Source organism: Gossypium arboreum, chromosome 6, assembly GCF_025698485.1.
Source record: "Gossypium arboreum isolate Shixiya-1 chromosome 6, ASM2569848v2, whole genome shotgun sequence".
Taxonomy (NCBI): Eukaryota; Viridiplantae; Streptophyta; class Magnoliopsida; order Malvales; family Malvaceae; genus Gossypium; species Gossypium arboreum.
Genome location: NC_069075.1, coordinates 98,885,623 through 98,910,875, shown reverse-complemented (window position 1 = coordinate 98,910,875; position 25,253 = coordinate 98,885,623). Strand labels below are relative to the sequence as shown.

The 25,253-nt window shown below is 32.4% G+C and overlaps 4 protein-coding genes across 7 annotated transcripts; 2 read left to right on the top strand and 2 right to left on the bottom strand.

Annotated features, from left to right (window-relative positions):
- The first annotated feature begins 2,615 nt into the window (after positions 1-2,615).
- LOC108485499 (protein POLAR LOCALIZATION DURING ASYMMETRIC DIVISION AND REDISTRIBUTION-like) lies at positions 2,616-5,066 on the top strand. 2 transcript variants are annotated; one of them, XM_017789351.2, is made up of 3 exons: positions 2,616-2,985; positions 3,511-3,911; positions 4,564-5,066. In XM_017789351.2, exons 1-3 carry the CDS (start codon positions 2,811-2,813, stop codon positions 4,873-4,875), a joined length of 888 nt encoding a protein of 295 aa, XP_017644840.1. In that variant the 5' UTR covers positions 2,616-2,810; the 3' UTR covers positions 4,876-5,066. The 2 variants fall into 2 exon arrangements, with proteins under 2 accessions (XP_017644840.1, XP_017644839.1); XM_017789350.2 differs by having other exon boundaries at positions 4,561-5,066.
- A 1,132-nt stretch (positions 5,067-6,198) lies between these two features.
- LOC108484301 (chorismate mutase 2-like) lies at positions 6,199-8,761 on the top strand. 3 transcript variants are annotated; one of them, XM_017788038.2, is made up of 6 exons: positions 6,199-6,488; positions 6,575-6,803; positions 7,789-7,875; positions 7,970-8,113; positions 8,193-8,285; positions 8,422-8,761. In XM_017788038.2, the coding sequence occupies exons 2-6, from the start codon at positions 6,594-6,596 to the stop codon at positions 8,650-8,652; spliced, it is 765 nt and encodes a 254-aa protein (XP_017643527.1). In that variant the 5' UTR covers positions 6,199-6,488; positions 6,575-6,593; the 3' UTR covers positions 8,653-8,761. The 3 variants fall into 3 exon arrangements, with proteins under 3 accessions (XP_017643527.1, XP_017643526.1, XP_017643525.1); XM_017788037.2 differs by having other exon boundaries at positions 6,200-6,488; positions 6,580-6,803; XM_017788036.2 differs by lacking the exon at positions 6,199-6,488 and having other exon boundaries at positions 6,501-6,803.
- Positions 8,717-11,179, bottom strand: LOC108484788 (uncharacterized). Its single transcript, XM_017788690.2, has 7 exons — positions 10,961-11,179; positions 10,670-10,874; positions 10,306-10,508; positions 9,806-9,971; positions 9,550-9,730; positions 9,315-9,479; positions 8,717-9,252 (listed from the first exon to the last, which is right to left on the bottom strand). The coding sequence occupies exons 1-7, from the start codon at positions 11,124-11,126 to the stop codon at positions 8,794-8,796; spliced, it is 1,545 nt and encodes a 514-aa protein (XP_017644179.1). The 5' UTR covers positions 11,127-11,179; the 3' UTR covers positions 8,717-8,793.
- A 381-nt stretch (positions 11,180-11,560) lies between these two features.
- LOC108486659 (BTB/POZ domain-containing protein NPY1-like) lies at positions 11,561-16,837 on the bottom strand. The gene is made up of 4 exons (XM_017790826.2): positions 15,843-16,837; positions 14,249-14,318; positions 12,720-13,886; positions 11,561-12,414 (listed from the first exon to the last, which is right to left on the bottom strand). Exons 1-4 carry the CDS (start codon positions 15,902-15,904, stop codon positions 11,887-11,889), a joined length of 1,827 nt encoding a protein of 608 aa, XP_017646315.1. The 5' UTR covers positions 15,905-16,837; the 3' UTR covers positions 11,561-11,886.
- Between the last annotated feature and the right edge of the window lie 8,416 nt (positions 16,838-25,253).

Here is a 25,253-nt window from a genome sequence, read left to right as displayed (position 1 = left end):
AAGTCACTTCCTATAACCAAGTTTGAACATTGCTTAGACTTGGTTGGTGTTCATTGTTGAAGTTAAACCCTTAAGGGTTTTTGGAAGAGGTGAAGAACTTGTTTATTGAAAGTTCGCGATGAAGAACTTGTTCATTGAGAATTTGTGTCAAGGTGGAGATTGTTAGAATTAAGTGACCCAAATTCTTATTTAAATAAAATACGATGGAAAATAAAATAAAAGTAAAATCCATATAGAACTAGACTTCTTTTATTTTATTTTAGAATAAGGTTTTAAACCTTATTAAACTCCATCTATTTTATATTGATTAGATAAGGTGTTTCAATCCTACTAGAATATGGCTTTGCAAGCCTATAAATAGACATAGTCTATTCCTCTTGTATTTGAGTAAAAAATTTTTCGACATAGTGAATTTTCTTCTCTTCGCCGTGGTTTTTTTTTTCCAAAGGGTTTCACGTAAAATTTATGTGTTCTTTATTTTTATTTATTTTATTCTATTTTATTTTTCACATACACTATTCTATATTTTTATTTTTGTTGTTTAAGACTTTGTATTTTAAAAGAAAAATTAAAGCCTTAATGAAGCTTCAAATCTATTTCTTTTCTTGCATTATAAGTTTCTTTTATGTAGTACAATTTTTCTAAATAAAAAAAAAAAAGCTTGCACCAGCAACCAGATTGAGAGATCTTAAAGACCCAAATTTTTTCACATTAAACATTGACCACACTTTGAATCTATTGGTTGAATCTCCATCTTATCTCAATATATTCCGAAAGTCTCTTCTTCATCTCACTTGAAGTAGTCAGCTTATTAGTAATATAAGAGGAAGCCTAGCTAAATAAGTATGTAAGAACCTTCCCTTTAACTGAGCTTGTCCTTTTCATAGGGACGCGTCTTCTCTAATAATATATGTTTCTAATTTAATAAAAGGAATTTTAAGAAAATTGTTCTATGATTTTAAAAGTTATAAAAGCTGTGGCATTGGACCAAAATCTATAACAAAATCATATTTTAAGTATGAAATTGAATTAAAGAAAATATTTAAGTATTAAAGTGGGAAATCAGAAATCGTATATATTTTAAGGGATAAATTAGTTATTTTTTATATATCAATAAAATTGTCAAATATGTTAAATAAATCAATTTTAGAAACTACATAACCAAAAGATTTTGTATGGTTTTAAATATGACAATAAAATAATCATGGTTAGTACAGCATTTATAGAAAATATTAAAAGCACCCATAAAAATAAAAAGCAAATAAATCCAAAATCAGAACTTTCCCTCCAAATCTATCCGCAATTAAAACGCCATGCTCTAATTCTAATTTTGGTCCTTCTATAATTAGTTCTCTCTATAGTAGTCACTCTTTATAACATCTCATTATAAAAGTTAAGAAGCCAACAAACCCCTCAACGAGTTAGCATTGTCCTCGATCAGAGTTTTGTCTTCTAACTCTAACTTCGGGAAATAATATTTTGAAGATTTTTTTTGAAAAAGTCGAAAATCTTTCAACAAATTTTGCTCTCTATAACAACATATTCGCTCAAATTTTAATGGAATTAGTTTTTTTTTTAATATAATGCCTAAAACTATTCATAACCCTTCTCAGCCTTTAAATTGAAGGATAAACATGCTTAAATACACTTGAATTCATGTCATTCTGCACTAACAACAGTGCCGATACTAACCGAATTAAAATTCAGTCCGTAAAGATATTATGTACCAAAAAAAAAGATAATAAATGTTAGCTAAAATGTCAATAAAATATTTAAAATTTACAAGATAAATTTATTAATCTTATTTTATTCATGAAAATAATCTTTAATAAAATGAAATTACATTCATAAATTTTGTTAAAGATATGATATAAATCTTACCGACCAATATTGTTAATATGTTATACTTTTTAACTTAATTTATTTTAAAGCAAATATAACTTAAATATCAAATGTTGTTATATAAGTATAATAATCGTCTCTTTATAAATAATTTAGAGGTGCATGAAACAGTGTTATGTTCAAATTTAATACTTAATTCATATATATTGATTTGTATAATTTAATCTTTTAGTTATATAATAAGTTAAAATATGTTTATAATTTCTGTACTTTTTGAAAATTAGAAATTTAGTTTTTATATTTGTATTTATAGGGATGTAATCTTTTTATTTTTAGATTTTAAAATTTAGTCCTAACTGTTAATATTATTATTATTTTTGTTAAATTTAAGTTAATTATAATATTTTTTAATTACATGACTACTAAGTGAGTATTTTTTTTAAAATGTCACATAAACTAATTTCACAAAAAATAACAATATTAATAATTAAATCTAAATTTTAAAATCTAAAAATAAAAAAATTAAATTCTTGCAAATACAAGTACAACGCTAAATTCTCAATTTTGAAAAATTACAAGCACATTTTAACCTTATATTACAATTTAGTCTAAATAATTAATACTCACGTGACTTTTATTGAAAAAGTTGGTTTATAATAAAAAATCAAATTATTTTTCATATCGAATTAAAATATAAAACTAAATCTAAAATTTGAGAATGATGTAGGGACAAAACTATAATTCTACCATAAATCAGTATATTTGTCATCTCATTAAATTTCTTCACTGTCACACTCTTGAGTCCATTCATTTTCTCCTCCGCTAATATCAATGAGCTCGTTAGCCGAGAAACACATCTGAAAGCCCGACGCCATTGCTGATACTCTTTAAATTTACTCTCCTTTTTCTGCAGATCCAAAATTTTGCCCCTCTTTTACGAATCCGCCAACAGCAAAGCCTTCCTTCTCATGGACGGTTGCAGTGGATTAAACTGCTCCGCGCCGCACCGGATCGCTGCTCGCCTCTTCTCTGCACTTAAGCGTCGGAAGGTGAAGGGGAGGGTGAATGTTGGCCAGAGGAAGGAAGATGATGATGACGTGGCACCACCTAATCACGTAACCCGTCGTCCTGATTCGTCATCAGGTCAAAATTGTCTTGGTGTCATTTTGTTTATTATTTGGCCTTTTGAGTTCCAAATTCTAATGTATATTTTTAGGAATAAATTTTATGCAATTATATATAATTTTGATTTTAGTTAGAGTTTTCATAGATCACAAATATTGTTTATTTACTAATAGATGGTTGAAAGGGTATTCAAATAGGATTAGTTTTAGATCATAACATGGAGAAAGACAACTATACTACAGTGCAAGTAGTTGCTTATATGGAGCCTAACTCAATAAGTGGTTATTTTATGGACAAAATACTATTTATTAAATCTTAAGATGTATGTCAACTAAATCTTAGCTCGGGTAATATCAACTCTGAGTTGATTCGAAATTTTAATACTGAAATTATATTTGTACTTTTACAAATAGAAGAAGTTAAGTATGAACTTAATCGAGCTCAAGCTTGAGTAATTCAATTATGTCTTGAGCTGAACTCAAGCTTAGAGATTGATGTTGGATCAAATTTTAATAATTTTCGGGATTTTTTTTTTTTAATCAGAAAGAAGCGGAAGGGAAGCTAATTACAACGTGGTAATAGGGTGTTTTTTGCTTCGACTGGTTGCTGTGACTGAAAAAGAACTTCAAAAGATGGCAGAACTGAGAATCCAAATGGCGGCTGTTCTTGAAAATGTTAAAGATGAGCTCCGAAACAAAGATTTATTCATAACAGCAAAGCAGATTGAATCAAACAATGGCATTGATGGAGATTTAGAATTGGAGTTTGATGGCGATCTTATATCAAATAAAGTGATATTTGATCAGCCTTTGAAATGTGAATATGTGCCGAAAGAAGAAAAGTATCTGGAAGGAATGGATAGACTTGAAGCAGAACTTGAAGCCGAGTTAGAACGTTTGCAACTCCATTTGGATGCAAGCAAATTGTCCTCAACCCATCCTCAGGTGCGATTAAAACTTGGGAATTTGGCATGTCCTTTTTATTTCATTGTTTTTGGTTTAGGGTTTGATTTAATTATTTTGAATCTTAATTCCAGTTGAATTTGATTTGACCGAATTTGAACCATAATCGAATTGAAATCAAAGATCATCTGAATTTGAAATGACTTGAATTTAAAATGGTCCAAACTTGACATGATTCGAATTAATAATTCCAGTTGAACTTGAATAAGAATTGACTCAATCTGAACGAGTAATCCAAAATGATCTGAACTTGAAATTGATTTAAACTCATGTAAATCCATTTTAAATTGACCCAACTTGAACAAATATCTCTAAATGACCTAAACCTACCATGATTCAAAAAACTATAATGACTTAAGACTTGAAATATCCAAATAAAACAAACTTGAATGACTTGAATTGAAATTATCTAAAACTTTTAAAATCCTAATTGGCCCAACCCAAAATTATCTAAAACCAAAAATGATGTGAATCTTGAATGATCCAAACCTAAAACGCATAAATTAATTCAAACTTGGAATCATCCCATACCTAACTCAATATCTTTAGTTTATGTAGTAGTACTAACAAATATTGAAACCTTACCAATTCCCTGGAGATTTTAAATGTTATATTTTTTTAAAAACTATAGCAGAGTAATGGTAATAGTTCAGCCAGAAGCTACAGTATGAGCTGTGGAGAAGTAATTGACCCCACAATTTACGGTGAAGAAGAAGAGTGTGCGCAGTTGCATTTTGGTGTTCCTCCATACGAACTGGAGAGAAGGTTGCATGAATTGTTGGAATCGAGGCAGGAAGAGCAGATAAGAGAATTAGAAGCTGCTTTGGCAAGTGCAAAGCAAGAACTGGTCGACAAGGAAAGAGAGATTTCATGGTGGAAAGACACTGCACAGCTTATGTCGATTCATGTCCAACAACCTTCACCGTTTGGTTCCAAGCTGAGGTGAGAAAATTTCTTAACTGCTTTTTTTCATGTGTATCATATCAGGTATAGTTGTTTGGTGTTTAAAAATGGATTGTTTGTTATTTTGGCTTTAAAAGCATTTTGGATGGTTGATTAGTTTGCAAGTGAAACAGGGAAATTATTTCACATTGTTAAGGGACATTAGTTTATCAATGAATAGTTATCTACATTAAATTGAAGGCCTTTCATTTGAATTTTAATCTTCTTTTTATTTTTTATTTTTTATAGTTCCCGTTAAAATCACCCTTACTATTTCGAATCTCACCATATGTAATTGTTCACAATGTAGTCTTACCCAAGAGTTGTGTATTGATTTTATTTTATTTGTAATATAATTATACTATATTTGTAGCTGTAAACTCTAAAAGAATGAAAATAAAACTTAAATTGAGATAGGAGGACTAAAAGAGTGCACTCTATTATCATTAATAAGCAGCAAATCCTGATTTAAAGGTTCAGTAATACAATCAGGTTTGGACATTCATGTACTCTAAGCAATAGAAACGACCTGAATAAAGAACAAGCAAATCTAGAAATACAATTCCAACCTCAACTCGTTTTAATTATAAAAGTTTTAACAATTTGATTTTAAATTTGACTTCAACAGTTACTTCAAATTGACTCGATTTGACTTGATCTAAAATAATTTAAACCTAAAACTCAAATGATTAAAAATCTATTGGATACGAACCCGAACCCGTATTAACTCAAATTGAAATGTTGAAATGATAATAGAAGTTTTAAAATCCAAATTATTTAATCATTAATCTAATTCAAAATCAATTTGATTTGTGCAATTAGTTATTTAAACTGTCAACATAATTTTTTGAATCGAATTGATGGTTAAACCGGTTAGACTATTGGTTTTTATTCGATCATTGTTTTTTTAAAAAAAATAAAGAATTAGAAAAATTAAAATTTTGAAAAAATAAAGAAAATATTTAAAAATTTTATAAACACATTTAAATAACAATAATACATTTATTAATTTTTTTTCTTCGGATTTAGGTTGGTGGGTGGGTTTAGGGTTAGCTTGTATTCATTTTCTATTTGTTTAGGTTTGTTTTTTTTTTCATTTGGGCTAGATTTTTCTTGGGGTTTAGGTAAAACAATTTGACCCAAAACATAAAAATTGAGTAGGGTTAAACAAACGTGGATTTGAGTCTAATTCCTCGGAAAGATACGTTTTATAACCAATCACATTGAGTAGCAATTAATAATAATATAAGCGTCCCAGTTCCAGCAAGTTGCAACTTGCAACCACATAACTCTCACGTTATTCCGTTACCCTTTATAAAGGTCCTCAGAACTAATGGGACAAAACAGGATTAGATAGATTAGAAGATTAATGGTGCAATTACGCCACGTCTGAGCCGACAAAACCCTTGAAGTCTGAACACAAAGAAAAGCAACTCTCCCGTGCGCACTACGCACTACGCACTACCCACCATTTCTTTTGGCTTCTTCTTTTCTTTTATATAAACCCCCCTTCCATTCCATTTTATACATTTTGGTGAGTGGTTGTCATTTGCCATAAATTTGAGAGACAGAGAGATCATTTGTCAACGTCTTACTTCCCATCCTTATATCATAAATGTAATAGGTCTTCCATTGTTTTTAATTTTTACCAACATTGATATGTCTGTGGTAATGATGTTAACAACTCTTTTTCTTCTTGCTAGTTCAGCCTGCAAACACGAAATGGCCAGAGCAGAACACAACAACGTGACGCTGGAGATGGTGAGGGATTCATTGATAAGGCAAGAAGACACCATTGTTTACAGTCTGATAGAGAGAGCAAGGTTCCCTTTGAACCCTCCCACCTACGACCCTTCCTACGCTTCCATCCCTGGCTTCAGTGGATCTTTGCTTGAGTTATTCGTTAAACAAACAGAGGCCGTACAAGCTAAGGTAAAAAAACTGAACCTCTCTTCTCTTTCATCTTTCTCCCTTATGTCGTTCATTCTCAGTTAAAACATACCACCTCTCTACTTAAAAAAGTTTTTAATTGAAATTACTGTGATGGCATAGGTGTATTCAAGAGCAAATACAGGAATTAAGTGTTGGGGACATTTAATGGGGGTTGAAGTTGAAAATTTTGTGTTTAAAAGAAATTAAATTATTGAATTTCCATTTTATCAAGGGACTAGAAAGGTTTAATTTTTTATTTTTATTTTTCATTTAACTAAGGGCTAAAAAGATTTAAATTAATTTATTAATTTTACAAAGAGATTTTTTATATTTAGTCAAAAGAGTCAAGACTTACCTGCCCATTTACGTGTGTATTAATAACAAAATTTGACTTGGTTCTGTAAGTGCTTAATGATAATTTTGTGACGAAAAATATTAAAACTTTTTGAACTAAAAATCAAGTTTCAATTATTGTGAGTTGTCTTTGCTTTTTGCTGTTGATGTGATTAAATAATTGCTCATAATATAATCCTCATAACACAAAATGGAAGACAGCATCTTGCATTTAGTGCTTTACTTTATACGTTGTCAGTTCAAGGAAACCTCTTTACGTTACAAGAGATATGATTCTCCAATTTTTAATTATCATCTCTTTGTTTCGTTCTAAAGTTAAACTGTATGAATCATTTCCATTATATCCCGGAGTTGCCTCTTGTTGAAGGAAATTTAAGAGCGCCACAAACGTTAGCCATTTGCTTATGCTAGGGTTTGAATCCCAACTTATAACATAAAGACAATACCGACTTTTTGGGAAGGAGTTAGGCGTCTCCTCAACACCTTTGCTATGTTTTAGAAATGGCTGCATGAACCATCTGAACTATATCTCCCCATAGTCTCTCTGCTTCATCTTAAAAGTTGGCTACATGAATCGTTCTGACTATATCTCGGGAACTGATTAGTTCTAAGTTTAAATGTGTTGTTGCAGGCTGGTAGATATGATAATCCTGAAGAGCATCCATTCTTCCCAGATAATCTACCACCCTCATTGGTGCCACATTACAAGTACCCTGAAGTAATTAATTACCTGTGTTTCTCTTCTCGATTTTTCTGAAAAATCAGAATCCGGTTCAATTATAATCCGGACTAATACCTTCCAAGTCAAACAGGTTTTGCATCGTGCAGCAATGTCTATTAACATAAATAAGCTCATCTGGGACATGTACTTCAACAAACTGCTACCATCGTTTGTCTCTCCGGGCGATGACGGAAACTATGCTTTGACCGCTGCTCGTGATCTCGAGTGTTTACAGGTATTTAACAATCTCTTATGAACGCTGAAGATATAATATTAGAAAAGTGGCTCTAAAAATGCATTGCTAATCCCTTTAGGCTATCTCTAGAAGAATTCACTATGGAAAACTTGTAGCTGAAGTGAAGTTCAGGGACGAACGGAAAGACTATGAACCGGCAATTCGTGCTCAGGTATTTTAGTTTTGTTGTCATAACGGTCAGATTGTTCAGACCTACCGGCTATTAGCTAGTCATTCATTAAGATAGTCCTAAGATGCATATAGAGTTAGTAATATAATAGCTTGGGACAATGTTGTGGTGATTTCAGGATAGATTTACTCTGACAAATTTGTTGACGTTTACAAACGTTGAAGAAGCGGTAAAGAACAGAGTGGCGAAGAAGGCGATGACATTTGGCCAGGAAGTGAAGCTCGGTGATGATGGAGACAAGGGGAAGTACAAGGTTGATCCAGCTATTGTTTCTGGTCTGTATGCAGATTGGGTGATTCCCTTAACAAAGGAAGTCGAAATCGACTACCTCCTCCGTCGCCTCGATTGAAACCATATTAATATCGGTTCTCGATGTTACTTCCGAATAAAGATCATTCATGTGACAAAACTGCTTTCTAATTAATAAAAGTAGTACTCTTTTGATTATGCTTTAAAAATTTATGGTATAAATCTCCAAATGCTAAGAGTATCAACTAGAATCAGCATGACTGTTACTCAACTCCTCGATGGGAGCAGCATATGGCGAATTCCAATCTGCTTCGAATATTTCTTGAAGCTGTGAAACAATGGCAGGATTGTATGTCCCAAAGCTAACTCCGGCTGTCGTATAGAAATAGTCCCATACCAGATTACTGGTACTGATGTGTGCACGAACATCGCTAACTGCGTATTTCCCATGATTGACTCTGGTGTAGCCTGGGTAAATATTTCCGGTACGCTTTCTTTTGTGAATGGCTGGTCCGGTCAAGTTGTAACCTGGCACCTTATGGTACTTTATCTCTACACTCCCTGAACATCTGTTCTGCTTGGAAGAATAGCAGAGGACATTGGTGTAGGGAAGCGACTTCAAGTAGAGCTCAGTTTTTTCAATAAAATTTGCCCAATACGCCACAAGTACCTTCACTTTCGCATGCTTCGAGAATACAACCTACCATGTTTAAACATCATAAGAATAGGGAAAACACAAGCAAAAATCCACTAAAATAGTACCTCTGAGATTGCACTTGAAAGAGATGACCAATAAACTGTTTTCTTTGTATGTTGGGATTGGCCAAGCCATTCCATGGTACTGATCCTTACTGTGCCTCCATCTCCGACAGATTTAATCGTATCGAGCCACCCTTGTTCATCGGGCTGGAACCTGCCAAATGACAGCTGCTGACCACAAGTGGCATCAAAAATCGAATGAAGCATAGAAGACTAAACATAAAAGACAACGACTTACTTCAGGTGGAGCAAAAGACAGATAGCTTGATTGAGGCACTGAACTTATATAACCATATCCTGGAGCATCAATAATCAATTTCAATATTTTAGGGTCTGATAATTTCGGATAGCTTGTCACATAAGGAATCTCCACGAAACGAGGAAGTCGAGGCCTGAGATGAATAAACATGTTAAGCCAGCCCAAAGTAACAAAGGCAGAGTAATGCAGAATATGCAGCGTGTTAAACGTACGTGCATCTCATGTCAGATTCGATTGTGACCAGCAGGGAACTCTTCTTTGAATCTGCCATTTCGGGTCTAATATTGTTGTTGTGAAAGCTGAAACATTAAGATGTGCAAGTCTCCATAGATTATGAAAGTAGACCCCAACCTTTCTTGCTACTTTAGGACAACCGACAAGATAAATTCCGACTTCCTTTATCCGTAACCATAATCAGAACATATTATTGCAACGGGAGATGATCAGCGGAGTGAAGATAAGAATCAACCGAAGGCAAAATCTGCCACATACTATTGCATGATACCGTGTTACTCAGGATTTCTTTTTTTTCTTTTTTTTGCCATCAACTCTCGTGTTAGAAATTACAATGTACAATTGAATAATACGGTTCAACAATCTGAAGTACAAATAGTCATAGACCATGAGCAAGTAGCTAGTTACCCTCGATTGGTTAAGTTAATGAAGGTTCATGATCTTGATGACAAATATGATGAGTCGAAGATGATAAACCAGAACTTTATTATCTTTCATATACCTGAGTAAGTGATTTCCAGTCATTGTTTGCAGATCCTATATAGACATCCCGGTTATCCGATATCCAAACTTTCGCATGGACAACACCTGTGCTGAACCATTTATCAAGTAATAAAGTTGCACTCTTGACATTTGCTCTTCTCGAAGCAAGGCCGGAGGGCTCTTTGGTGTAGTCAGGATACACTCCAGAGTGCTGTATCAACCTGAAATTCGGATCGATTTATAGTACTTCGCAAATGGACCACATTTGTTTCTATGCAATGCAATGAGAGCTAAAAGCATTACATATGCTATATTTCCCTATATAACAGTTAGAAATTTTCATTAAAGAAAAAGGGAAGACATTTTGTCCATAAAACATAACCTGATATCAACATCTCTATCAGCAGCATTTTCCAGGGCTGTATACACAGAAAAGCCTTGATGCGCGCCGAAGCGATGCATATCATCGTTCGAATATCCATAGTCCCCTGACCGGGAATCCTCTGGATGTGCTTTCAATTGCCAATACTGAGCTATTATATCTAATTTGCCAGTTGAATTGTAAGCCAACCATTTAAATACATCACCTATAAACCAAGAAAAAAGGTCAAAAAATGGAAATACAGTTTCATTCATTTCCACTTTGAAGCTTGAAGCAGATAAAGACTGTTACCGGTAGAGAGGACAGCAGGGACCCGAGGGAGATGAGGCATATCTGTAGGGATTGACTGGACCAACCAAGCTTTGCATCGAGGCAACGACTCGGTGAAATATGGCAGTGATAGATGGACCAAGATAAACAACACAAAGGATATGATTATGCTGTACTTAAACTCCATTTTTTCTTTTCCCCTAATCCTTACCTCCTTTGATGTATTTATGTATCAGTTTTTAAGCATGTAGCAGCTTATTCCAAAAGCTTATAGTTTTCATGCAAAATTATTGTGCCTTCAAAGAGAAGCATGTCCGTTGCTAATGGAACTTAAGAACCCTTAAGATCATATAATTTGTATTCATTATCTAGGTTTATCAAGATAAAAAAGACTAACCAAGAGGATTAGATATGGTTATGTGAATGTATTACTGCTTTGAACAGCTTTTTATTTCTTCTACATGAAGTATAATGGTGTGTATGTATATAGTCAGTTGTTGAGAAATTTCAGGAAGCTTACTATTGTCACATTCAAAGTGGTAGCTTTCTGTGATGAAATGCGGAAGGAAATTTCATGGATAGTTTCTTACCATTTCTTGCATTTTCAGGGAAGCCAAACACTTTCATGAACCAAGCATTTTAGTGGTTTAGTTTTACAATGTAAAATCTTGCTCTACCCACTGAACTTGAATGTAAGAAAAATACATCACAAGGAATTCAATTTCAAAAAGTTCAAAGGAAATGTAATCCTCCAATTAACTACATGGATGATCATTAAATTGAATAGGATGTTAGAACGAAAAGCACCTGATCCAATTTTTGAATACTTCACATATGAGAAGAACCTTCATCATCAACTACAACAAAATCCTACAACTTTTTACACTCAACAGTTTGAATCTTTTTCTTCAACTGTTTATGATCTCATTAACCTCAATCATTTCTCTCTAGGATATAGAGTGTCTCCTGTTTCTCGAAGATGAACCGGAAGACTTGGTATCCCCTGGAACCATCGAAGTTGGGCTTTGCGAACTTGCAGAGGTCTCAGAACTTCTGTTATCTGCATGCCCTTTTCCGAAACCCCACAACTTGTCAAACATTCTTCTCGATCGAGATGGAAGTAGCTGGATGCTGCTTTTACTGTTTTTGCTACTCTGCTTGGCCAATTCACATTTTTCCTGAAATGCGTCCTCTTTTATCTTAATCCGACTCATTTGTTTCTCAAGGGAGTTGCAATCTTCAGCTGCAGTCTTCTCCGATTCTTCATCAGTGTTGGTCGTGTAATGGGAAGTATTGCGAAGTGGTTGAACTCCAGCAGCAGACCTAACCTGCTCAAAGAAGAGAACTTGAACTACGACTCGAAGTGGAAGTCTCTCATTCTGGGCAGCATGCATAGATGCATCCATTGTCAATTTCTTGACATCCATCAAGCTGCACAATTTCTTTCTTTCAACCTTCGTCAAGCTCAGATGCTCCTGCAGACATAATAACTTGTTATACATTGTCTAACTGCACTCATGAAAAGGTTTCAGGTTATCATTATTCAATAGTGGCAGGTACTTTTGAAAAACCAACAGTTCGGGTTATGAAGTTATAACGAAAGCTATCAAAGCAGTTAGGATTTATGAAGTAACAGGGTCATAAACTCTCGCAGCTGCAGTACAAATAAACCATCATTGAGCATCAGAAAACATTCTAAAAGGATCTATGCATATGATGAGAAATATGATTCTAGAATTCGAGTAGATGAACAAAATTTGGCACATAGTTGAAAGCCTACCTTTAGGTATGTGTCAATGGCTTTATAAAGTCCATCATGAACTGGTGTAGCAAACTCAGGTACAGACTGAGACAAGTCAATGAAACTGGCAAGGGAAAGATTTGGGTCGCGTGCAATTTCTTCAAGATACTCGTCGATCAGTTTACCAACACTCAACAAGGATCCATGCCCTAGAACAAAATCAGTACATCCCATCTCATTCTTTGCAACATCTAAATCATGACGATGCATCATATACCGTTTCACAATAGACAGAACCATCTCAACATCATATAATGTAGTTTGCGGAGGCCGCGCCGGGATTAATAAATCCTTGACAGAAGCTTCGTACAACTTTAAACTTATCCTCTTTAATAGATCTTCCTTTGCGGAATTATCCACCCCAACAAGAATGGCAACTTTCAACAGCTTCAATAAGAAACTACATGAACAATCAACACCTCTATCCGAAGGCAATAAACATACAATTGTTTCCACAAGTAATTTGTTCCTCCAGGAATGTACATCAGAATCCAAGGAATCAACAGAATCAGGCAACCATCTAACAGCATACGTTTTCAGTGCCTCACAAATGGCAACACCATCCATTCTTCCTTTTGATTTCACAGCAGTCATGACTCGCTTGTAGAGATCAATGTCTAACTCACATATATCTTCAACCCACCAATCTTTTGGAACAGATATGATCTTCTCTCGAAATTTCATACCGTCACCAGCCGTTTTGTCAGACACTGACAACTTCCGGTTATACGTGTAGGACCATGTAATGTTTGCAGGATCCACAGAGGTTTTAGATGCTATAGAATCAATGCATCTTCCAACGATCTTCAGGTTTTCAGACCATGGTAGAACAGACTTGGTGGTTTGTAGAACAATAATGGAATCTTTCCAGCTACGGAATATACTAGAATTAAGAAATACTTCGATTTTAAAAATTAGGTTACCTCGATCAACATCCTCAGTCATCTCTAGGTATTCGGCAGCACAACGTGCAGCCACAACATTGTATGCATTTAAAGTAACAGTCATCCCATAGCAGAATTTTGCACAGATTCCAAATGCTTTTGGCCCACCAGGAAAATCAACCATATTAATTTCATCACAGCACCCTTCACTGGCTTTCAGCACTAGTTTTCGCAAGCGACTGCTCTTAGATAATAGAGGGAACTGCAAAGCCACATAAGAGTGACATCCATAATTAACAATTATAATTTATAGTTAAGAGCCATCTCAGGTAACTTTTGCAAAGTTATAGGAGGCAATAATCACAATATCATATTATGCTACCTTGACAAATTCAACACTTCTACCTATAAAGTGGCACTTATAGCAATGTATCTCTAGAAGAAAAAATTGATTCAATAGTTACTTTAAGTACATTTTAAAACTTCATGCATTTAAATTGGAATCTAGAAGAAGCCATTTGAACATGAACCAAATACCAAAATAAATAAAAAGTTCAGAATCTACAAACACACACACACCCCCCTACAGGAGAAGTTTAAATACTTGGAATGAATTGAGCATACCTTGTGAAGGTAAAATTTAACTTCGCCGACATTAATTGTTACATCTGTTGCCAGATCAGATGTGACATACCTGCATCAAGAGATAGTTTATGTTAACCCCATTCTCCTCCAAAATACACACGCAAAAAGGATATTGCATTGATGAGGAATATAATAGCATGATGATGATGATAACCTTAAACAATGAAGAAGAACAAAGCAAGAGCCCGTTTTGACTCATTGGCTCTGGTAAAAGGGTCATGGTTATAGCTTACTTTTAAAATTAACCTCAAGTTAGTCAAATTAACAGCTATGGTCAATGAACTTGAAACTTAAAACTCTATATGAAACCACATGTTATCTTTCTTAAAACAGCTTTGTGACTTTTAGGTATAAGTATCGCCTTTCTCAAACATGAATAACAGTCGTAATAAACCAGAAACCTGGAAATGGCTTCAAAGCCTCAAAATGCAGTTGTCAAATATTTGAATTTCTCAGACATGTATAACAGTTGCCATTTTTTGCACAAAGAGATTAAGTACAACCCCGACGAAATCTCTTCATAAAAGGACTCTGGCCACAACTTTCTAGAGCTGCATCTGCCTACATTTCATTTAACGACATTGCCAATGCTGACTAAATGGGAAAGTCCAACTCCACAAAGACTACCATCCATAAAATTTCATGTTTTAATCAGTTGTCATCTTAAAATAGAAATTTTCATTGATCAAGACTTATTAATCTCCTAGTCAAAGAATGTAAGCATATCACATAGTGCAAAGTTCAAGTATCAAATCAATTCGGTTACAAGACTAGATCACTCCTACTTACTCTACCTTAGCAACTAAATGATAAAACTCATTCAGTTATAAGAATTTGCTGAGTGGAAGAGGGTTTTTGGACATGTTATCATGAAGAAAAATCCAAGCTCACTCCTCCTTGAGTGGAACATGCTATTGATTACACGAGTAGAGATTCTTACAACCATGATTAAAGGCCTGCTGCTCCCAATATGCCTTTCCCACATTAGGACCACTAACTCATGAAAAAGAGGACAGGTTGAACAGCTGGACCACCTTCAAGGTACCCCATTGTCTTTTTTTTTTACTCTTCAATCCCCCCCCCCAAAAAAAAAAAAACAAAAACAAAGCAATAAAAGAATAATAATTGCAATAAAAACACCCATGTGGTTAATCTGTCACCAAGCTAAAAGAAATTTAAAGGAAAATAATAATAATAAAAAGAGAGAACAATTACTTGTTAAAGTTGTGACTTTTCCGATGGAATGATTAACCGCTAAAAGTTTTCTATTTCTTAAGGTATATTTTAAAAGAACCCCTCAATCAATGCAAAAATCAGTTGACAAAACAAAGATAAATTTTCAAATGCATCAGATAAAATATACATATTTCAGTAGAAAACCAATGAAGGCTAGAGTTAAGCTTACATCTAAGAAACCGTAAGAACAAACCTAGAGTCAAACACCAAACATAGTTAAACATGTCTGGAACAGACACCATGATGGAAAACAAAACCAAATCAAATGGAGATAACAGAAAGCTAAAGAACAATTTAAAACGGGAAAAGAAAATAATGTGAGTGAAACCCATCTTACCGGATGCATTTGCCATCAGCTTGGAAGGCGTCAGGCTTGGAGCCAAGTTTCATAAACTTCATGTTTACTCTTTTTTCTTCAGAAAATATGTTCACAAAAGAGAAAAAGAATAGGATAAAATCCCTTTAAAAAAACACGACAAGCTGACCTAAATTCCTTGTGGCTGTGAAGCTATTAGCCATACCATGTGCCAACGAGAACGTTCCTTTCTTTCCCTGTCTATATCTATCAGCTGAATAAAACCAAACCAAGTAGCAGAGGCAAAGAAATAGCCTCTCTTTTTTTCCAGAGAAAATTTTGGGACTTAAAAATAACTAATTTATGTACTTAAAATTCTGAAGATAACAAGCAAAATCAACACCAAGTAGCCAAGGAGAATATCTAATAACCATTGGACTGAGACAACAACAGAAACATCAACATTCCTATCTTCCTTATCTTCTTCCGGATTGTTCTCATCCCATTTCTCAGCTGCCACATTTTAGGAAGACATTGATGAAGCTTTAATCTTAATTACCAAACAAAGTTCACTAACAAAAACCAATAACCAAAAACCAGAAATACAAGAAGGATCAAAAAACCAAAAAAGACAAGCGAAGGGAAGATTGTAAATTTATGGGTTTATAGAGGGAAAAAAAAGAGAAAGATGGTAGGAGAGAAAAGGCCAAAAGTAAAGAAAGAGTCATATGTGAGAGAATGATGGGCTTGTTAATATTGGATACATCATATCAATAGAATTCTCGCCGCCTTTGCTTTTAAATCAGCTTGATTTGCTGATATCAAAAGATCTTTCTCTTATTCTCTAAATCCTCCTCTGCCTAAAGGCGCATATATCGATGATTCAATCTCTTTCCTTATTGCCCTCCTCTTCTCACTTTTATTATTATACGATGATAAAGACTGATATATGCATAATAATATATACACACTACACACACCTATATGTATATATCTGTGTACGTGATGTATGGTGATCATCTACTCTTTTAGATGCACTTGTTTACCTCATCTAATCCCCTTTAGTTATTACTCTCTTCAAAACCGTTTATGTAAACGTGGTTTAATTGCCGCCAACGTCCCTAAATTATCACTCAAATTTTAAATTAACTCTTCAATTTCAAAATATTTTAGTTGAATTCTTTTGTATAAAGCGTTATATCAATGTAGAGATCAAATGTGAATTCTGATTTTACATATATAAAATTTAAAATACCTAAATTAAATTATAATCATAATCAAGTGTTAGAAAATTTATTTCCTTTTTAATACATCAAATTTAAGTTATTCATTCACTAAGTATGCAATTTTTTTAGACATAAGTATGTAATATCATAAGTATGTAATATTTATAACTTAATCAATATGTTTTAAACATGTTACGTATCAATTTTGTGTTAACATATAACATCCGAGTTAATGGCTACTAGCATGAGCAAAAAAAACTGAGAAACTAAAAATCAATCCAAACTGATTGTATTTCAATAGTTTAGGTTCACAAGTTTAAGAACCATAATTCTTTTTTTTACTATATTTAAAATTATTCATAATTTCTCCCAATCCTTAAACAGAAGGATAAATGTGCTTCAACGCGTTCAAATATACATCCTCCTGCAATGACAACAATGCCAATGTCAATCAAGTTAAGACTCAACTACAATTAATTGAACTGAATCGAGTTCTATATTTTATTTAATTTATAATTAAATTTACTTTTTAAGATTTAAAATAAATCTTTTATATTTAAAATAGTGAAAAATATTATGTTAAAATGTATTTCTTAAAAATATCGTATAAGAGTCCTTGATTATTTTTCATATGCTTGAAAACTTTTATGGAAAACTTTGAAATTTTATTAAAATAAAGTAAAAAATCCAATGCCCAAAAATAAAATGGAAAAATAGTAATCAAATTGAAATATTATGGAGGTTAAAAAATTCATAAAAGAAAATTAACCAAATCTAACTGAACTTTAAATTAACGGAAGGTTTCAATTAATACGATATTAATACTTTAAATATTCAATTTGAACATTATGAAATTTAAGAACCAGTTTAAAATTTGAAGCATAATTGGGGGCGTTTAATAAATTAAACCACAAAATAAATAAATAAAAAATGTCAATGGACAGTGTTACAGAGTGGATTTGAAAGACTTTTTATAATGCCGTAAAAGCACGCAACCTTTTTCTTTTACGGCGTTGCCCTCTCTTTCCTCTTTTATTTACTTTCTCTTGCCACCCTGTGCTTACTCTTACGCGCTTCTTGTTTCGTGCGTGCTTTGCTTTGCTTTTTTTTTTTTTTTGAATTTGACACGTAGCTTGTCGTTTTTACTTTTTTACGCTAGCTTTTTCTTTTTATTATTACTACTATTATTATTATTCTCTTACGCTTCGGTGGATTTTCCTGTGAATAAAGTATTAGCTTGGTCGCTTTGTGTCTCGCAATACATTTTGAACACGTGTAATTAAGACCTTACATAGCATACGTGGCATCATGTAAATGGATAATCCAAGATCTTGTTATCTTCTCTTGTCTTACACTAGCTTGGGAAGAAGTAGCTAGCACCGAAGGTCATCTTAATTGGTATGATTTATTCTGATTTTATATTAATATCAAATAATTTAAATTTCATTTGGATGAAAATTTTGATATATTTTGATCGTTTTGTTGTGTTTCGATCTATTTCAATTTATATTTGTTTGTATCTTTACTTTTGAATGCCATAAATAATAAATTTTAAAAAAGGTAAATATGTTATTTTATCGTTATATTAATTTTGAAGAGATTATACGGGAATTTACCATTTTAGGAGTTAAGGCACTCTACCCTTTAGCCCCGTGCCTTTGCCTTTAGTAATGATCGAAATAAGATTTTTAATATTTAATTAAAGATATTGAAGTTAATAAATTTTAAATTTTTATATGAATATAAATATATATGTAATTAAGATATATCTGTATAAATGAAGAATATTTAAAACTACCAATAAATCTGAAATGATGTATGAATATATATGGAGAATAGTACGTACTAATACAACAACAAAACGATATAACCATTGATAGAATATCTACTACTTTGACTTTGTTTAATTCACGAATTTCAGTTTTAATTTTTTTTAATGTTATTTTGGATTAAGATTAGTCTCAAATTCAAACTCATTTGTATTTACTAATTGAGTTATCAAAATTAAATTATTTTAAGTTTAAATCATTTTCAAATTTAGAATGGTTACTTTTTAATATTGAAATTAGTATGTTTAAATTTATATTCAAATTAACCGAATGGAGTTTTCAAATTAGAATAAAATGGACAAAATTATCTTTAAATTTATAGAGGCGTTTGGTTAGTCGAATCTTAAATTGCAATTTTATAAGAGAATTACAGAACGTAAGATTATGGGTGGAATGTGAGATTATCTTATTCAATTCATTTGGTTGAAATATAAGATTCAGATGTTTGGTTAATGAATATAATATTACATAAAAGTTAATTTTACTATATTGTCCTTGTTATAAAATTTTTGTTTTTACAATTTCACTTCTTTCTATGTTTTTTAGTCTCAAATTTTTATAATGTTAAAATAATTTAATAAATTCATTTTTATTACACCTTTATTTTATCATATTAATTATTTTGTACTAGTAGGAATAGAAAAAAAAACATTTTTAATCAAAAGTTTCATATCCATATTTATATTTATTGTTTGGATAGAAAACATATTTAATGGTTTATACAAATGTGTGATATATATATATATACTTTAAATTGAAAGAAAACAATTAATAGAAATATAAAATAAAATTTGAATAATTGGAAGGTAGGTCATCATCCATTTCAAGCATCCCACCCGGAATTTGCATAAATTTTGAATAAAATTCAAGCATTGAATTTGTAAACTTCTTTATTATTAATATTTAAAAATTGAGGGTAATTTTGTCTTAAAATTCATATTTCGCTTGTGATCTTAAATTACTTAAGAAAGAAATTGTAATAAGATTACACCTTGTATTATAAGGTAGTCATAATGTGAGATTATGGGGATGGTCGAAATGTTAAAATCCAAACACCATAATCTCATTCTAAAGTGTAACATAACAACCCTAAAATCAAATGTTTTGCACTAATCAATTATGAAAGAATAGTTGATATAGAAATTCAATTATAAAAAGGAGTCGCCCAACCTAAAAATTCAATTATAAAAAGATAAAATAAAATGAAAATATATTATTTCAATTAGACTTATTTATTATCTGTTCAAGTTCAAATCTCTACGCAAAATACTGAAGGTTTTAAACAAAAATGCGAAACTCAAAAATTGATATTGTACAACAAAATTAAACTCATTTAAAAAAAGGAAGGTCCACCCAGGCCAACCCATTTTATAATTTTGTAATAGTGTATATAAAATAATACAATAATGTGAAAATATTAAAAAATTGTGTTAACTTGTTAGTTTAACAATAAATAGTTTTTTTATATAATAGAGTCTACTTCTGTAGCACGTTTTCTGCTTTTATAGTAGTTTTTTTTCTATAGCTAAGGATTTTGTTTTGTTCGTTTTAATTACGAGATCTAAGGTGTTTCTTTAAGCAAGAAAGATGGAGGAAGAATTGGTAAATCTTAACACAGTTTATGAGGAAGAAGAGTCATTACATGCCTACGAAAATATAGATGTGGTTGAGGAAGATTATAGTCTATGCCTGGTAGGGTGAGTTTTAACAGACAGTGTGGCCCATTTTTCAACAATGAGAAAAATATTGACAGATTTTTTGCATCCGTTAGGAGGGGTGTCCATTACAAATATTGGGGAAAAAAAGGTTTGTTTTTTTTTTATTAAGGCTTAGATCTGAAGAGAGTACTTGAAAAAAGGTTTTTCAATAGCCATCTCATTGTATTTCATCGATTAGAAAAGGGAGAAGACTCGTTACAAGTCCCTCTAGTATCTACCGAGTTTTAAGTTCAAGTTCATAATTTGTCAATAGGGTTTATGTTAGAGGGAATGGCAAAACAATTTGGAAATTTCACCTGTCAGTTCCTAAAATTTGATGTTGCTTTAGTAACAAAGGGCATTAAAAGATTTATGCGCATAATAATAAAGCTAGATGTTCAACTTCCTTTGAAAAGGAAGAAACAAATAGCCTTAGATAAAAATAAATCAACTGATGCCTTGTTTCAATATGAAAAAAATCACATTATTTTGTTTTCTATGTAGAAAGTTAGGTCACGGTGAAGGCTTTTACCCGATTCGACTGACATTAAGATCATAAGAGGTGGTGTTTGGATGTGACATATCCTTGAAAGCACCATTAAGGAGGGTGCCATTGATGGCAAGCAAGTGGCTACATGACAACAGTGGCAAGCAAGTGGCTACATAACAATAGTGAGGATGACAATAAGGTAGGGATGGATTTGGATGAAGGAAGAGATGAGAGGAGTTTTATGGACATCCAAACTCTTCATTCTTATTTGATGAGGGGAAGGAAAATAGGAAATTATTTAACTTCCTCAACCAAAGTTGATATTCAACTAAACAAGGACTGTCGCAGCTCATCGAATCATGGGTCAGGCTTTGATGGGCATATAGAACTGGGCTTGGACATGGAGGATAGCCTTATTGAGATCATTTACGATAATAAAATATAACACATACATCAGATGATTCCAACTATTTTAGGCAATAATGATTCAATAGAATTGGGAGTATCTAATGAAATATCGATGGTTGCTATTAAGCAAGCCAGTAGTTCGTAATGAAAATATTAAGCTAGAATGTTTGTGACCCGGGGTAGCTACAGGCAATTAAGCATCTCAAAAACAAATTGAGACAAATCTAGCCTTAACTATTGTTTCTTATAGAAACAAAGATTAGTGCGAAATGAATAGAACGAGTATGAAAGAAATGCATATTTGTGGATAACATCGATGCGGAAGCTTTTGGCTCAATAGGAGATTTATCACTGAGTTGGATGAACGAATGTAATGTTAATTTAAGGATTTTCTTTTCATCGCATGTTGATGTTGAAATAAATGAAGGGGATAGGATGGTATCATGGAGGCTCACGGGATTTTATGAATCACCAGTGGAATTTCAAACGGTAGAATCATGGAACCTATTATGGTATTTGAGCAGAAATAATACATTTTCATGGTTAGTAATGAGAGATTTTAATAAAATGATGTATTCGTTTGAGAAAAGAGGGGGAAACCCTCGAGAGGAGAGACAAATGTTAACTTTTCAGTGAGTTTTGGAGGAATCTCATCTTAGTGATTTGGGGTTCTTAGGACAATGGTTTACATAGGAGAGAGGTAGGCTACCGATAAATAATATACGAGAACGACTAGATCGAGGGGTGACAAATTCTAATTGGTGAGACCTATTCTCGAGCTACACGGTTAAATATCTCCCGCATGGTTTTTCCAATCACTGTCCAGTATTGATTGATACAATTGGAAGTAATATAGGTCAGTTGTTAAGGAAATAGTCTCAATTCCATTTTAATGCAAACTGGGTACTTGAAGAAACATTTCAGCATCAAATATAGATTTTTTAAGAGTCAAATAACACAGATGTTCCTATAAAGCTACATGAACTAAGATCTAAGCAAAGTCAATGGGCGATAGAGAATCAAATGGATAGGGATTGCATAAAGTTAACACTAAATGTGCGATTAAGTGAGTTGAATTCAGCAGATCCTGATGACTACATTTTAGTTGAACTAACAGAAGTTAAATTGACGTTAAATATAGAAGCAGATAATGAGAAGATATTCTAGGAGCAGTGAGCAAGAGCAAACTAGCTCTGATTTAGAGAACGAAATATGTTTTTTTTCATAATTTTACATCCTACTGCATGAAAAGAAATACCATCAAGGGGCTGCAGGATAAGAATGAAGGTTGGGTAACTAGAGAAAAGAAAATAGTTGGAATCACGACAAATTATTTTAAAGATTTGTTTAGATCGACATCTATGGGGAATTGCGAACATGTTTTATCTGGGATTCAACCTTACATTTTTGAAAATTTGAATGAGGAATTGATAATTGAGTTTAAAACAAAGGAAATTTTGGAAGCAGTTAATAGTGTGGCTCCTCTAAAAGCATCAGGTAAGGACGACTTTCCGTCATTATTTTTTTAAAAATATTGGCATATCATAGGAAGAAATATATCTCAATATTGCATGGATGTGTTGAATGGAAGGAGAGAAATTGATGCTATCAATTGAACAAATATAGTGTTGATCCCAAATATCAATACGCCAATAAACATAGTTCAATTTTAGACCAATTAATCCTTGCAATGTTATCTATAAGATTATTTCTAAAGTGATTGTTAATAGATTTAGATGGGTACTTAATTTGTGTATTGATGAAACTCAAAGAGCATTTGTACCGGTGAGGCAGATTACAGATAACATACTTATTGCATATGAAATATTGCACTCTTTCAAAAAAAAAGAAGGAAAGTTCTAATGGCTATTTTGCTCTAAAGTTAGACATGACCAAAGGCCTATGACAGAGTGGAATGGAGCTTTCTTGAAAGATAATGCTTCGATTAGGTTTCAACAATGAATGGACTTCTCTAATGATGAATTGCGTAAGTACAATATCTTACTTAGTAATGTTCAACGGAATTCAGGGTAAGGAGTTTAAGCTTACATAGGGTTTGAGGCAAAGGGATTCATTAAGTCCATATTTATTAATAATTTGTGCAAAGAGATTCTTTAGTCTACTTAATATGGCTAGGCAAGATGGATTAATTCATGGCGTAAGAGTGGGGAGAAGTAGTTTATCATTAACACATTTTTTTTTTTTGCAGATGATAGTTGTAACAATCCGATTTTAGCTAAATCAGAACAGTGGTTTTAGAACCACAAATCCAAGGTCAAAAAATTATTTTAATATTATTTTTGGTGTTTATAGGATGTGAATAAGTATATGTAAAAATTTTATGAAATAATTTTAGTGTTTGAATGCTTAATTTGATGAAAGGACTAAATCGCTTAAAATACAAATGTAGTATGCTATAAGTTAAGAATGTCTATTTACTATGGTTTATTAAACCAAAGGTCCTTAAAATGTTATTAGAACATTGATAGTGGGAATGGACATAAATGGACATATATTAGGTGATTTTATAATGGTTTCATTAAGGTTAAATGTGTAATTTAATTTATTAAGGTAATTAAAATAAAACAAAGTTAAAATATCATCTTCATTCATCTTTATTAACTGAAATTGAGAAAATAAAATAAGGTTTTGAAGCTCTCATGCATTCGGCACCTTGGTAGCTAGATTAAGGCATGTTCTTTGTTCGGTTTTTGACGATTTTTACGTGTTTTAGATCGTTGCTTAGTAATCTAGCTAGCTTGTACCCTAATTTCTAAATTTTTTGATGAATTTTTGAGTTTCCATTGATGAGAGCTTGATGCTTTTGAATGTTGATGATGGAAAATGAATAATTGTTGATAGATTAATATGTTTTGTTAAGTGATTTTTAGAGAAAATACAAATTAGGGATTAAATTGTGAAAAGATAAAAATATGGGGTTGAAATGTGAAATAAATGTGAAATATGGATGTCTAAGGGTACTATAGTAATTTTTCCAAGCATGGATTAAATTAAATTGAATGAATTTTGTGTATTTGTTAAGTAATGACTAAATTGTAAAAATGTGGAACTTTAGGGGCTAAAGTGTAAAAATGCACAAATAGGTATTTTTGGATGAAATTGAATGAATAGGTGATTAAATGAGCTAAATTTTAATTCATATAGATCAAGAAAAAAAGAAATCAGATTTAGATTGTGAGAAATCGAAAGTTATCGAGTAGTCGATCCGATCCGTTCATCGTATATACGAGGTTAGTTTATATGCAAATAAATACCCTTAAATTAATTTATAAATGTTCATTTGTTATTTAATTGCTATGAATGTTGAACGAGTAAATACAAGCAAGTATCGATAAAGTTATGTTAACTGAAAGTCCCGTACGAACCCTAGGAATAGTATAGGTATGAATGTCATGACATTAGGATTGCTGAGATGTGATTGTAAGACCATGTCTTGGACATTGGAATTACATTGTGGTTATGTGTAAGACCATGTTTGGGACATTGGCATCATTATATGATTTCGTATAAGACCCTGTCTGGGACAGTGGCATCGATATGTGATAACATGTAAGACCATATCTGGGATATGGCATTGTACGAGCTTTATGTGATTTTCGAGTATCCTTAACAATTCCGAAAGGTTCAACGGGTAAAGTCAAGTCGAGAAAGAATGTGTGAAAGAGTCAGGTAAGTACGAGGTTAATACAAGTATTGAAAAGCAAAGTATTTGATGAATTCATTTATGAAATTGAATACGTATACATTTGTGAAAGCAAAGAATGTTGGTGCGTATGGCCATA

Coding starts and splice junctions, on each gene's coding strand:
- LOC108486659 (XM_017790826.2), bottom strand. CDS start 15,904: ATGAAGTTTATGAAACTTGGCTCCAAGCCTGACGCCTTCCAAGCTGAT. Junction 14,319..15,842: donor GCTGATGGCAAATGCATCCG/GTAAGATGGGTT, acceptor CTCTTGATGCAG/GTATGTCACATCTGATCTGG. Junction 13,887..14,248: donor TTAAATTTTACCTTCACAAG/GTATGCTCAATT, acceptor GTGGCTTTGCAG/TTCCCTCTATTATCTAAGAG.
- LOC108484301 (XM_017788036.2), top strand. CDS start 6,531: ATGTCTGTGGTAATGATGTTAACAACTCTTTTTCTTCTTGCTAGTTCA. Junction 7,876..7,969: donor CACATTACAAGTACCCTGAA/GTAATTAATTAC, acceptor CAAGTCAAACAG/GTTTTGCATCGTGCAGCAAT. Junction 8,286..8,421: donor AACCGGCAATTCGTGCTCAG/GTATTTTAGTTT, acceptor TGGTGATTTCAG/GATAGATTTACTCTGACAAA.
- LOC108484788 (XM_017788690.2), bottom strand. CDS start 11,126: ATGGAGTTTAAGTACAGCATAATCATATCCTTTGTGTTGTTTATCTTG. Junction 9,731..9,805: donor AGAGTTCCCTGCTGGTCACA/ATCGAATCTGAC, acceptor TGTTACTTTGGG/CTGGCTTAACATGTTTATTC. Junction 9,253..9,314: donor TTTCAAGTGCAATCTCAGAG/GTACTATTTTAG, acceptor TAAACATGGTAG/GTTGTATTCTCGAAGCATGC.
- LOC108485499 (XM_017789350.2), top strand. CDS start 2,811: ATGGACGGTTGCAGTGGATTAAACTGCTCCGCGCCGCACCGGATCGCT. Junction 2,986..3,510: donor TCGTCCTGATTCGTCATCAG/GTCAAAATTGTC, acceptor TTTTTTAATCAG/AAAGAAGCGGAAGGGAAGCT. Junction 3,912..4,560: donor TGTCCTCAACCCATCCTCAG/GTGCGATTAAAA, acceptor TAAAAACTATAG/CAGAGTAATGGTAATAGTTC.